Source organism: Lissotriton helveticus, chromosome 8 (assembly GCF_964261635.1).
Source record: "Lissotriton helveticus chromosome 8, aLisHel1.1, whole genome shotgun sequence".
In the NCBI taxonomy this organism is placed as follows: Eukaryota; Metazoa; Chordata; class Amphibia; order Caudata; family Salamandridae; genus Lissotriton; species Lissotriton helveticus.
In genome coordinates, this window is record NC_136069.1 from 948,828,768 (window position 1) to 948,841,969 (window position 13,202).

At 42.8% G+C, this 13,202-nt stretch overlaps 1 protein-coding gene across 1 annotated transcript in view; it reads left to right on the forward strand.

Moving 5' to 3' along the window:
* Positions 1-13,202, forward strand: part of PDK3 (pyruvate dehydrogenase kinase 3) — a 1,374,724-nt gene that overhangs the window by 1,305,691 nt on the left and 55,831 nt on the right. Inside the window, exon 9 of the mRNA XM_078657800.1 lies at positions 12,622-12,732. Within this exon, the coding sequence (XP_078513926.1) occupies positions 12,622-12,732 (111 nt within the window). The remainder of the gene's footprint in view (positions 1-12,621; positions 12,733-13,202) is intronic.

Below are 13,202 nucleotides of genomic sequence, written 5' to 3' on the forward strand. Positions count from 1 at the left end.
CTAGGCACACCTGCGACACAAATAGAACCATTCTTTAGGAGACTATCGAACGGGAGTTACATTATAATTGTAGACCGCAGATGTTGTAGTTTGGTGCCCGGAATACCTTATCTCATAACTACGACTGCGAAGGTCATGTGCTGTGAACGAGTATTGTTCCCCAGCGCAATGCCAGACAGGGAGGCAAGGTTATGGCCGAATTTGAAAATTGCTTCTATTCGAATTGATACTTTAAGCAGAATGAAAACAGTGCTCCTTCAGACGCCGACCAGGCTCACGTCATCAAAAGAAACGTATGATCTCCAAGTTGCAAGGACAACGGCGGAGATTCATTCATTGTTATCAACTAATTCCCCCATACATTTCGCAGAAATCCTGAACGAAATCTTAAATATTTCTGATACCAGTGGAGTCTCAAATGTATTTAAGACAGTGTTTTCGGGGGCTTTAACACCATTTAAAGCCATTCTGGGTATTTTTCCGGAGTTCGTCCATTCCATCTTTGGTGGACTTCCTCTCCTTTTGGGACTAGTGGCAGGAATCCTATTTTTGATCCTGTTATTTCGCTATGGCAAACCGTGTCACAGACAAAACACCTGCGACAAGGGAAGAAACAATCCTAGCCATTGGATACCGGGACCGGATATCTAAAATATTGGGACTATCCCGGCTTAGAGACCTGAACATGACTTGGTTTCTTTCATTTAGACCAATGTGGCAAAGCTGTGTTTTACCTGTATTAAGGTGCTTGCTATGCGGAGAAGAATGCGTGTTGGACACCTGTCTGACGCTACAATCGGATGCAGAAACTTTGTTGGGTCCGGTAACGGCTCATGCATTGTGCTGTCCCCAGCGGCTACCAATCCTGATGACGGCATTCGTGGAGACTTCACCACTACGATTGAGGGGTAGTGAGGTTCAAGATGAAAGCAGCATCGATCAGGTACGACCTTCTGTCAGCTATGCTGATCAAAACATCAATGGAGGCAATCATGCTCATGAATGCATGGTAACATCTTTTTCCGAGTTAGTGGAACTCTCACAGGAAGCTGTTGACAGCTTTTTCGACAGTCTAAATAATATGATGTTCTCACCAGAGCAGAAATAATGACTTTTGAGCAAGCTAGCACACGGCGTTCCCATCACCCTGAATTTGGCCTTCAACTTTAATAATAAAGTAACATGAACAATTTTTCTCTCCAGCATGGACAGCAGATTTTTTCACAATCCCCAAAGTATTTTTTTGCAATTTTTCGGGACACTTATCTTCTGCTTAAAGTAGAAACTATTCTTAGAGAACTGAATTTCTATTTTAGGAACTTTAGAGACATTAGCTGCCCTCTGACATGTTCATGGATATTTTATTTTGTGATGAAATGGTCTCGCATTTTTTTTCTTCTGTATTAAGAGCCATTTCATGTGTTATTTTCACATTTTATTAATAATGATGTATGAATATGCGTGATTAATTTAGCATTTCTCTACTGCTTGAGTGCATATGGTGCATATGATTATTTTTTTCTCGTATATTACATACTTTCGAAATGCATATAAATGTATTTTGGGGTGGTACGGTATACACATACACTACTGTATATTTACTATGCCTAGATCTTGTAAATATGGACATAGTCTGCGTGGAGTGGGTGTCATGTATTCCTATAGGTTCTGTATCGATCCCCCTATTCCTGACCCTGTTCTGGTTAATAATTAACTAGCAGCCATCCCACGGTGCAAAAACCGTTATCTGATTAAGCCACACCACGGCACAGAAACGTGTTATCTGATTAGGTCATAACGCCTGCCATCTAATTAGACAAGCGCTATTCCTCCAGCCCCTGATAAGGCATACGGAGTTCTCAAAACAAATCAAACCTATGACAACCTGGGAAAATCCCTACGGCCATTGTTTTGATTTCACAGAGAACTTCAGTAAAGAATGTGCAAACGACCAGTTCGTATGACATCCTTATTGACGTATCTATGTCCATCCTTACGTCAATCTCGGCACCTTACAGGTATAAATATTACCGACATTGCCTTAAGCAAACACACGCGGTGGTGACGAGATCGGAGCAGCGAGACTTGCCGAAGAGGCCAGCACAGAGCGGACCCCGCTGGCGCTGCCCCGCCTTCCTGACGCGCTGAGAACGAGACGCTGCTTTTTCTCCTGCCGAGAAATCCAGCTCCGGCGCTTCCAAGCGGCCCTCGCAGGCAGCTGGAATATCAAGACCAGAGACGAGAGATACCAGCCCTCAACCATTCTAGATCTCAGGTACAGAACTGAATAACCCCTTGCAGAGAATTCTTGAGTCAGTCACTTGGCAAAACAAACTTAACTTAAACTGCTACTTATCTACTCCCGCCCACGTATTAGGCTTAGGTCAGGTACACTGGGGTAGGCGTAGTTAGAAACACCAGTTGAGTACGATTAGTCAAATGTATATATGTATGTATCTATTTTATCAATCTTAAATATCATATGGCTTAGAAACCATATCAATGCTTTTACAGTATTATTTTATACTTCTGCTTTTATTGTATGCACTTTACTTAACCATAAGTATTGCAATAATATCGATTCATTTCTCTTGTACGAGAAAAGAGACTGATCAATAAATAACATCTTTTATTGAACACGCCCGTCTCTTCCTTTTCTCTACAATCTGGTGAAACTAAGAATGCACTGAACTGACTGAGTAAAATAAGTTGTCTTTTGTTTTCACACGACTCTAGAGATACACTCTTGATTAGGGGAGAGCAAAGTTGTCCTGTTCTATGGTTGTCAGAAACTAAATCCCTTTTTGTCTATCTAGGGAGGTTAAACTCCTCCTTGCCTATTCGAGAAAGTTTCTAGTGAACTCTGAGCTAGCTGGCAAACCCAAAACTTTAAGTCTAATATCGTCAGTAGAAGACCTAGTTAACCTCCGTCCTAGGTCTATACTATTGAAGGTATTATTCCAATGCGCAGAGCCTATTGGGATAATAGGAACTACACTACAACTTGACCTGTGAAATAACAATAACACCTATATTTCCTTCTCTCCCATCAGCAAATACTAACTCCCCATTATAATGAAGCACACAAAGCTATTAAATACTACTACTGCTATATTTACCTTTTAAAACATGCCTGGCTTATTACAAAGAACAGTTCACTCACCTAAGGAACCTACCTGGAACTGTTGAAAACTGAACAAAATAAGTCCCATTCCAAAAAAGCAAAGAGAAACCAAAACCTACTTGTCAACTATCTCAAACGATTCTTGACTTGGGAAAACAGTGGACAGACATGACGATATTAAACTAATATCTTTCCTTAACAAAGAACATCTGCTAGCCTAGCAGACTGCCAATCCTGCTTCCTTACTGTTGGCAACACTCAACAGCCACTCTAAAAATACAGGACGACATTCGCCTCATTTTAGTCTTCTAGATCTCTCTGCAGATTTCGACACAGTTGATCATCAAACCTGATCTCAGAATTGGAGCACTGAATAAAATTGGTCCTGGAGCTGGAAATATTATTTTTGTAAAGGCTAATTCTGAACTTTTCATGAGGAACACCAGACACTTATGGTGCCTTCTCCATCGCTGCTAACATAGCCATCTGTGGTATCCCGATGTGAATGGATTTTCTATCGATTATAGTAACAGGGACCCCCTGAATCCAAATGGAGTTCCTAGGACAGGGCAACAACAAATTTAATAAAAATTATTCCTAGGCAACCACTAACCTGTCAAAAGTCAGGTTAAACATGAACCATTGATAAGCAGAAGCCTCAATATACTGACAGACAAGAAATTTATATAAAATATATATATATATATATATATATTTATTGGGAGATTCGACAATAAACAGCATACAATAAAAAACCTAAATTAAAAGAAGGTAGCAGCAGAAAACTTGTAACGTGACTACCTTACTAACTTAAAAACATTTCATTAAAATTATCAAAATACAAGAGCACAGTGGTAATCAAGGTATTCAAACAATGAAGTAGATCTTGTTGACAATTTCTACGCGTGTTTCGGCGAAGGACCGCCTTCGTCAGGAGAACCACTTGATGTTCTAATTAAAAACAGTATACATTTTAAACTTTCAGAATACAAAATACAGTATATTGAGGCTAAATATGATAAAAATTGAGAGGTACACAATGGCCAGAGTGAAATACGCCATGTGATTTCGCTATACATACATGCAATTGCTAAAGATATAACATGCGGCATAACAAGAATAGAATTGGTAGATTGAGTTGAGAAGTGATTGAATGAATAAATCATCGAAAACCTCAAAATAGACCTGTTAAATAGATTGAAGAAATGTGTAGTATAGCCTTAGTGCTCACATGAAAGGAATAGTGCCACCAAAAGTGCAGAAACGAGCAGATAAGAAATAATGACAGCTTTGTAACGTCTGATCAGGTATTTTCTTTGACACTTTCTGTGCTAGCTTAAAGATTGGAGCCATGGATATATAGTACTTTTTCCATTAGATATTCTCTTTATATCTTTTCTTTTTGTTTTTATATCTTTGTAACAGTATATCAGTTTTTAGCCTGTTACTTCATCGATTGGGGTACAGACGCCACGTTCTGTACGGGTAAGAAAACATATTTCTTTTCTTATCTGCTCGTTTCTGCACTTTTGGTGGCACTATTCCTTTCATGTGAGCACTAAGGCTATACTACACATTTCTTCAATCTATTTAACAGGTCTATTTTGAGGTTTTCGAGGAATTTTTTTTTTTTTTTTTTTTTTTTAAAACCTTTATTGTACAAAAAAGCTCATAAATACGGGCCTACAACCCACGAGGGCTGGCCACCACATGGTAGATAACGTAATAAACGAAAAACAAATTCTCAACAGGATATGTCACCAGGAGCACAGGAGAAACAACAAAAGGCATCGAGCAATCCGCAAGAACAGGACAATAAAAGGTTAATTTTCTAATGCGGGGCGGGGAACAGAAGAACCATGGGCCGTGCAAAAAACAACCAGGGAGGGGCCGCGGCAAGCCGCCATCTTATGATCACAGAATGACAAAAGAGGCCATACAAACATAGCTATCAAAGAGTATTAACATAATCGGAATATAAAGAAACGACAATGGCATCAATCAAACCGCACCTACCCGTCGCCGCCCCCACCCAAATTGAGGAGACATGATCAAAAAGGCCCACATAATAAAGGACAATACGATACGCACCCCAACAAAAATAAAAGGACCCCCATAAAGGAGGAAAAAGGGGAGAGGGAAAAAGGGAACGAAAGAAGGGACTCCCACCAAACCACGCACCTCCAGGAGTGAAAGCAGGATAATAGAGTCCGGCAAGCGACGTAGCAAAAATCGATACCGAATTACCCAGCGAGCCACAATCAGATACACACCGGAATACGAAAGTCACAGAAACTCCCCAGGGGGATACAGGAGGAGACGGAGTCCCGAAAAAAGTGAACACACAAGAGCCATAGAACAGAAAAAGAGGAAATAAGGGAGGAAAAAGACCCCCCAATACGGACAGACCCCCCCAACCCACCCCTAAAGCCCACCCTGCACCCCTGCAGAAGGCTACGGCCTACCCCCCCGCAGCGTGCCTGTCGCCCTAATTAGAACCCGAAATATAGCGGAGCAAAGTTAAGTCGGAAACAAAAGACAAAAATGGGAAGGGAAGAGAAGGAAACGAGGGATGGGAAACACACACAGACATACACGGGGGAGGGCCGGGAGACAGGAGTAAACGCACCCAGCCACCCGCCTGAGTCGAGGAGCCAAGTCCCCGGGAAGCCAAAGAACATCGGGTTAAAGTCCAGGGGCACCAGTCAGTCACACAGATTCATACCGGGACAGGTTGACCATCCAAACCAGTGCAAGACTACCGCACACAGATGCCAGTATACATCAGCCCTGTCCTTGTCTGTCCAAAGTGGAAACGGTCCGATCCAGCGAGGACCAGGCTACGAAGAACAGGAGACAGACAGCAGGAAGATCCAACGGCAGTCCGGAAAAGGCACGTAAAGTGGAACACGGAAGATCCAGGAAAGTCACGAAGTGTAGCAAACGATGCAGGCACAAGTCCAAGGATATGTCCAGAAAAACCGACCCATCTGGGCCAGCACAGGAGACATCGCCGGGCAGCAGCGACCGAACGGAAGCGGGAGAGTCATGAAGGCCAGGCCAAGCAAAATCCAGCTCCCGGGCCTGAGAAAAAGAAGGTAGCGCAGGAGGAGGAGGCGCCATCAAGTTCCGTACATCAGCAGACGCGGTCGGAGCCGGGGCCAATTCCGCCAGGATAATTCCAGCCGCACCCCGCGGCGGCACAATCACATCTGGCCGTGGGGACCCCGGAGGCCCGCCGTGAGGAACCATCTCCGAAGCTAGGACAGGCGCGGTCACACAGAGCCGCCAGGAGAGCAGGGTGTCCAGTACCTCCTTAAGTGTAGGAAAACCTTTACAGTATCCGGCACCCGGGCCATGCGGCGGGCCTCCAGCGCTCGCCCAGGCCCGGTCAAGACACCCGGGGTCGGCCGCCATTTTGAGAGTCCGACAAGGCAGCGCGGCTGTAAATCTCCGCCGGGGCGGCAGCAAGGCAAACAAAGTCCCGCCGACCGGCAACAGAGCACCCCGGGCAGGAAGGGGGGCCACCAGAAGAGAGGGACTCGCCGGCCACCCAATGCCGCCGGTCCCGTTCTCCGAGTCCGGGCGGCAAAATCAAAATGGCCGGACCGGAGAACAAAGGGAGAGCAAGCCGGACACACGAGGAGCTCCGATCACGGAAGGCAGCGCCTCCACCATAGGCCTCCTCCCCACGGGAATCGGCCAGGAAGGACCTCCGGCCCACACGAACAACGGCCTTCCGACCATCTCCTCCGCGCCCCGGAGGGTAGATCCGCAGGCTCCGTCCGGCCCGGGAGCCGGCAAGAAGATCCAGGCCAGTCCGCCTCCGACACCCCAATACAATCGGATTCACAGCAGCCAGGATAACCGGGACAAGAGGTAAGTGCCTGCAAGGCGTCGTAGCACTACCACACAGCAAACAGGGCTTCCCGGGGCAGGATTACAGCAGGATAAATGTGAAAACACAGGCGGGCGAACGGAGCCGAGCTAAAGCGCGGCCATCTCGGTCGCGAGCTATGCTCCTCCGGTTTTCGAGGATTTATTCAATCACTTCTCAACTCAATCTACCAATTCTATTCTTGTTATGCCGCATGTTATATCTTTGGCAATTGCATATATGTATAGCGAAATCACATGGCCTATTTCACTCTGGTCCCTTGTGTACCTCTCAATTTTTATCATATTTAGCCTCAATATAATGTATTCTGAAAGTTTGAAATGTATACTGTTTTTATTTAGAACATCAAGTGGTTCTCCTGAAGAAGGCGGTCCATCGCCGAAACGCGCATAGAGATTGTCAACAAGATCTACTTTATTGTTTGAATACCTTGATTACCACTGTTCTCTTGTATTTTGATAATTTGAATGAAATGTTTTTAAGGTAGTCACGTTACAAGTTTTCTGCTGCTACCTTCTTTTAATTTGTTTTTTATTGTACGCTGTTTATTGTCGAATCTCCCAATAAATATATATTTTTTTATATACATTTTTGTCTGTCAGTATATTGAGGCTTCTGCTTATCAATGGTTCATGTTTAACCTGACTTTTGACAGGTTAGTGGTTGCCTAGGAAGAATTTTTATTAAAAATGGATTTTCTATCTGCAGTAACTTTTTTTGTGGATTCAACGTTCAAGCAAGCCTTTGATTATGGTTAGGACTTGGGTAGTCGCTTATATATGATTTCATGTTTACCACTAAATCTGCAAATTGGGACAGTGGTTTTGGAATCTAAACTAAGGGGAAGGATGTTGATTTTCATGTATCTTTGGGAGAATATAAAACGTACGTATTTTTGAGTTCAATACATTTTAAAATAGTTTTCTGTTATTCATTTCATGTCAACTGTTTTCTTGGTGTCAGTTGTGGGATCGTGAGCTATTTTTAGAACTTCCTTGGCCATGTAGCAAGTGATGTGTTTCATTCAGATACATGTCTACAAGTCCGTAGTAAAGATTTAGGATTTCTGGGGTGTTCCGCATAGGACTGTTTCAGTCTGATTTTTCTGAGTAATTGGTTACGTTCTCTTCAAAAATCAACCATCCAAGACTTATATTGATTTCTTGTTTATCATCTACAGTTATTCTGAGTTGAGACAGGTTAAGCACCAGGGTTTCTACTGGTTGTATCCTCCTCCTCTGACTGAATGAGGGTGTGCTTATCATCCTGCTAACAAGGCCTCCAATTAGTACATTGTTGTATTAATGATCAACATTAACCAGTCTTTGGTACTGTAGTGTAGTTCCTATATCCCTGATAGGCTCTGCGCATTGGAATAACACACACTATAAATTTGACATAAGACTGAGGTCAGTATGTCTCTATCGAGTATATTAAACTTAATTGTGTGTGTGCCAGGTAACTCAGAGGCCACTAGAAGCTTCTCGAATGAACAAGAAGGGATTCGTTTTTGACATCCGCATAAACATGACAACTTTGTTTCCCTTAGAGTCGGAACAATATCTTCAGAGTCGTGGAAACAATAGATAACAGTTTCACCTAGTCAATCTTGCATGCTTCGTTTCTACAGAGTAGCATAGAGATAGAGAGATGGGCGTTTCAATAGAAAGGTTTATTGAACAGTCTTATTTCTCATGCAAGAGATATGAACTGCTACAATCGTAAGACAGAATGCCAAGTATTAAATGTACAGCGTTAGCAGTAAGATAAAATAATACTGTAATAGCATATCTTGTTGCTATGAGATATATTCGTTAAAATACATACATAAATAACACAGGCTAAAATACTCATCTGGTGCTTCTAAATAATCCTACCCCAGTGTACCTAACCTAAGTGCAGTACGAGGGAAGAAGGAGGTGCTGTCTTAGTCTGGTTTGGTTATGTCAAGAGTTTGCTATAGTTTAGTTCAACTATAGTTGCCAAGAGTCCCTCTTGGTTCTTAATCAGCTCCATACCTTAGAATGAGAGAGGTTGGTATCTCTTTCCCGAGACTCGATCTCTAACACCCCACAAGGGGAATCAGAAAAACTGGAGCTGGATTCTCGTCGAGGAGGATGACGGCGTCTGGTCAGTGCGTCAGTTGGGGACTTGGCTTCCTTCGGGACTTGCTGTGGCGAGCCTTGTGCAAGTAGGTAGTCGAACTGCACCGTGCCTTGCCATAGCAAGTGAAGGCATATTTATATCTTGAAGGTGTTTAGGAATGCCGGTCTTGACGTAAAAGTCAGGCATAAGAACGTCATGAATGAACCCCTAAGTAATAGATGTTAATGCATAATAAATGACTTCTTGGAGAAATCAATATCCAAGCAGGGGAAAGTCCTAACGGCTTAAGAGTCTGGTTTTCCAAAAACCCGTTGTGACTTAGATGAACGGATGCAAGTAGCCATGCCTGTATATGGTTAGCCTGGGCAATGCCTAAATAAGGGCTGGATTTCTATGCCTATATAAGGGCAATGTGAATTATACATATACAAGGGCAGGGCATGACTCGGGAATTTTATACGGAATCTAAATCGAAACACAACAGTACTTTTGTTTGAGCTATTGCTCCTTGACTTCCCTAATTCAGTATTATCGCACAATATCTTCAAGTCTATTGAATTATCTGACCAGCTGGTGCCGATTTTCCTATTTTTTTGATAGACATGTTTCAATCCTTAACTCCTATAGATGCTGCATTTAGTTCACTGTTACTAAATAAAGAGGTTGCTGCTAAAATGTCTGCTATTTGGCCATCTGTGAATGATCAAAAATTGTGTTCCACTGTAGCATAGACTACAAACAGTTGTATTAGTGACAATGCCAGGGGAGAGGGTGTGGCAAAACGGCTAGAGCAGTCGACCTTGAAGCTTAAGAACCAGGTTCAAGTCTCGGCAGGGACGCTTAACATCACGTGCAAGTGGGCAAATCACGTAATCACCCCTGTGCCTAACAAAAAAACAAGCATTTACAATGCAATAGGTCTTGCATTTGGCACAGTTTAAGCTATTGGCAATGTAAATGGCAATGCCTTTTATTTATCTGTTTTGATAATGAACTCCTAAATAAAAGGCCTTGTCATTTACAATGTCAATAGATAAAACTCTTGTAAATGCAAGATCTATTTCACTTCAAAGTAGCGGCCACCATTGTCCAGGGCTGCTTGGTAAGTGAAAGCGCAAATGGCGCACTGAATCTTGCAGGAAAGCATGTCGTGCCTGCAGTATGAGAAACTCATTATAGAAAATAGTGCTTATAGACTAAATAAGACATACCACGTAACAACAGGAGTAAAAGGACCAGTCCTCATGGGAGGTTACAGATGAAGAAGGCAGTACTAAGGAGGGACTAACAAGCCTATTAATGAATCAGAAACCAGCAATTACAAAGGACATTGACCTAAGACAATGAAGAATGTTGGCGGAGCTTCATGCCCTGCAGAGCAGCGCCTGCGCTTCCCAGGCTCGACCTAAAAAAATGAATGTGTCCGTCTGTAATGCAACTGGTGCTTATGTAAAGCACTCTGAGACCTTCGAGTCTAGTTCGTGCGGGAAACATCCTTTACAACGCAACTTTTACCACGCCGTGCCTTTACGACGCAACTTTTACAACGCAAACCATTACAACGCATTGCGCTGGGGGGCGCTCTAGGATAGGGAATAGGTTTAATTTACTATCCAACACCTTCCCTACTATCCACGGGGACTGGAGTTGGAATAGTAAATTAAACTATTCACTATCCAGCGCCCCAAAGCACTATGCGTTGTAAAGGCATGCGTTGTAAAAACAGCGTTGTAAAGGCATGCGTGGTAAAAGCATGCGTTGTAATGTCATACATCCGTTCGTGCTGTATAAAACTCCAGAAAATAAAATGCCAGGGAACTGTCACAGTGTAAAAATGGGATGTGTGTGAGCCACTCCACTTGAGAATAGCTCTTGTGCTGTTGTCAATTTAATGACAACCGTGACTCCTAAAGCTAGTTTGCTGCTAGATGTTATTGTTACTCAGAGAAAAGTTCAATGGGGTTTTAACCTACACATTTTTCTTTCAATGTACACAGCATAGAACCTCTGGGTTTTTGGTAACAAAGTTGCAATTTACTATTTAACCTCTAACGGTGCCCCTAGCTTAGATCACACTTATTGCTCGGAATAAGTCATGCTACAGTATTGAACAGCAGTTTGGCCTCTGAATAGACCCTTCAGGTGTCAAATGTACTCCTGACAGAGAAGCATGTTTGTTTTTGAACAACTGTGGCCCTCACACACTGGAGCAGGATGATTAGTTTATCTAATCTACAAGGTGTATGTTCTTTCCATAGGTTCGATATGTTGCACAGTTCCTATAAAGAAGCCAAGAAAATGCTTTATTATGGAAAATTTGGCCAGAAACTCAAAGTACTTTGGAAAATGTTTCCCATATGCATTTTAATCATCTGCTGAAGTTTTCATGTTCCTTTCCTCAGTTATAATAAGACCACATGGTAGAAATAGAAGATTGTCTTGATTTAAGAGTATAAATATGCATCTTACCTTTTGTATTGTTTCCGTTTTATTGTATTTTGTAAAGCACTACTATACCTATATGCCTTCTGTTCTGGATAACTTTGCTTGGCAGGATGGCTACCTGGCAATACAGCAGGGCCAAAACTAATATCCACAGGAGTTGTGATTCCATGTATGCCATTGGAAGACAGGTGTTGCATGTCTGGGGTACCTTGTGCAGTGCCAGGCACCATTTGATCAGGTGTTCACATAGGTACAACTTGACCAAATGTCTTGTGAGAGCCGCTGGAGGATAGTAGCAGAGTGTTTAGGCCTTGGTGAGAAGAGCAAGAAATTAGCATGCACTGGCCAAGAGCTGGCAGATGTCGCAGACTGGCTTTGTCTATCCAAATGCAAAATGAAAAGAGAATATTTGTGGGCCTCTGTACTAGGAAGACCCATAGGTCAGTTTGAGCAGGTAGGTCACAAGACCTGGGTGGAAATATTCTTTCATTCTCAGATCTCTGTCAAGTGTTGTGCCTTGTGCATGAAGGGGTTTGTTCTTACAACTTTTACTAAATGAAAGGCGAGGTTTTTTTTCTAGTTGCTGGTTCGGACTTCTGGACGGATGAAAACTCTGGAAGACCTCAGAAAGGTATTCTGGGTACTGCTATAATGTTTTCTTGAAGGCAAGGCCCAACATTTTGCCTCTCCCACAAGGATGACACGTATATTACTTGTACCCTCGTTTTACAGAGATTCGCCTTGCTTTACCCTCAGCTTTGGCCACTTGGAAAGCCAACGACAGTGTAAGGCAACTAGGCGAGACAGTTTATTAGAAGACTTTCCATATTGTTTTGGCTGTTTAGTACTTTTAGCGTTGATGCAGTTTCCATCACCCTCACGTACTGGTGTGGTCTAATACCTTCGGTACAGGCAGGGAGGGTTCATAAGGGATTGCTTTCATTTTCGCTTTGACACATGCTTGATTTATTTTCTCTATATTATCCCTTTGTGTTACTGCCAGACACGGAAGTCACTTGGATAGTAATTTAATGTATTTTTACTATAGATAAGTGATCGAGGTGGCGGTGTCCCCCTGCGAAAAATAGATCGTTTATTCAACTACATGTACTCAACTGCACCCAGGCCAAGTTTGGCACCATCACGAGCTGCACCTTTGGTAAGAGCGTTTACAATCAATTCTCAGTTGCAGTTATAATCTAACATGTTAATTAACTTGTAAGCTCGTATTTTTTTGCATCCATTTCCCACATGTATTGATCTCTTATTGGTCAGCACCTGAAGTTGTATCCAGCAAATGTTACAGATGTTCTCCCTTGTAGTAAAGTTGGATTACATTATGTTAACCTCTTGTTCGTTTTTGCTTGCACCTTTGCAAAATTATAGTTTTAATTGCATAGACCCGCTTAGCCCAAGCAAAGGCGGCAGCACAAGCGGCCAGAGCCAATCTTATCGTGAATCAATCTGACTTAAAAACCAGCTTTGAAATCTCAGAAGAAGATCAGTCGCTGTCCACTTTTCAGCTGGAGAATGACTTATTTGTGGGGTAAAGAAAGTCCACAGGATCATCGGTAGCTGCGGAACAACAAGAGGCTTCAGCAACCCGGGGGGGGGGGGGGGATGAAGAGT